The sequence below is a fragment of the Mycetomoellerius zeteki genome, unplaced genomic scaffold, assembly GCF_001594055.1.
Source record: "Mycetomoellerius zeteki isolate Tzet28-1 unplaced genomic scaffold, Tzet1.0 scaffold114, whole genome shotgun sequence".
NCBI lineage: Eukaryota > Metazoa > Arthropoda > Insecta > Hymenoptera > Formicidae > Mycetomoellerius > Mycetomoellerius zeteki.
Genome location: NW_017256062.1, coordinates 2,194,673 through 2,196,024, shown reverse-complemented (window position 1 = coordinate 2,196,024; position 1,352 = coordinate 2,194,673). Strand labels below are relative to the sequence as shown.

Here is a 1,352-nt window from a genome sequence, read left to right as displayed (position 1 = left end):
TCCAGTCTCTCGCAATCTATTAAATGTCAACATAAACACTCTTCGGTTTGGCACTCTTCTGTTTGGAAATCGTCGTGCATATTCTCGCACCGCCTTTAAAGCATTACCGTTGCAGAAACCGTATACAAAAACCATATCAGCATATTCACTATTAGAATACGTACGCGGCATATTGCAAAAGACAAAATTCATCTACTGTTAAAGGCTTTCAAAGAGCGACTGACAAATTCATAACAGAAAGTGGAAAATGTAATCAAATATGTCGGTGCTAGATATGGCAAGAAATGTAAACATTTTTTTTCGATTTCTCTGAAACGGAGCAAAAACGAGCATATGTCTATAGGACTTTTTTTCTTAGTTTTTTACTCCTCTACACGCTCCCGAAGTTTTGCCATTTAATTTGGAAACACCCTGTATAAAATGTTTTGCAGCTAAGTGTATATATTTTGTTAACGTATAACGTAACGTAAGGGATAAATAAATTCAATTTACTTTCTGATTTTCTCTTGTATAATAGATAGGTTTGCATTTTCGCGGGCACGATTAAATTTGTATTTTTTACTGTCATCATGTTTGATTAAATTTATATAATCATGCTGCGATATATTGATAGGAAGTCATGCTAACGTTTTCATGATAGTCGAATAAATGCTATATGGAGACAGCTGTATTATCATGATTGGAGCAAAGTGGACCTCGCCTCTTAATTAAATAATTAATTAAATAGGAAACTTATGATTGCATTATCATTGCTTGATGACAATAGTAATTCTTGTATCAGATATTATCTTATTTATCGGCTAAACATTGAAAATTTCACGTTTGTAAATTTATTAGATGAAATTGGTGAGAGTAATGTCGGACGAATTCCTGAACACTCTCGAAACGAGCGCGAATCTTTATAAAAAATATCAAATGACGATTCATGGCGATACACCGGAACAATGCGATCAAAAGGCATTCTACAACTTCCTTGTGAAGAGTCCCTTGCAGGTACACTTTGTATCTAATCTCTTTGTATTTACGAACGATATAGAAAATAACGTTTCCTTTCATTGGAGTGAACAGAAATATTCGTTTATGCATAGTACTGTCACACAAATATTATCTTGTGCTTTATGAAAGTGCAGAGTCTTTAACTGCTGGCTATGAAAATAAAAAAAGTGATGAAACCAAATATTTTATCAGTATAAAGGATATAATTATGAAAAAGATTATTCAAAAAAATTTTAGAATTCTACCTTTTACACAAGAAATATAATTTATCTAAAAAATAGAAATGGTCAATATATATATAATATATATATATATATATACAGGGTGTTTCCAAATTAAATCGCAAAACTTCGGGA

At 31.7% G+C, this 1,352-nt stretch overlaps 1 protein-coding gene across 3 annotated transcripts in view; it reads left to right on the top strand.

The window, feature by feature from the left end:
• The window catches only part of Ate1 (arginyltransferase 1), an 8,296-nt gene that overhangs the window by 3,673 nt on the left and 3,271 nt on the right, over positions 1 to 1,352 (top strand). For 2 of the 3 annotated variants that reach the window (XM_018456961.1, XM_018456952.1), the window contains one exon: positions 838 to 993. The exons of the other annotated variant lie outside the window; for it this stretch is intronic. In XM_018456961.1, the coding sequence (XP_018312463.1) occupies positions 838 to 993 (156 nt within the window). The remainder of the gene's footprint in view (positions 1 to 837; positions 994 to 1,352) is intronic. 3 annotated transcript variants of the gene reach the window in all.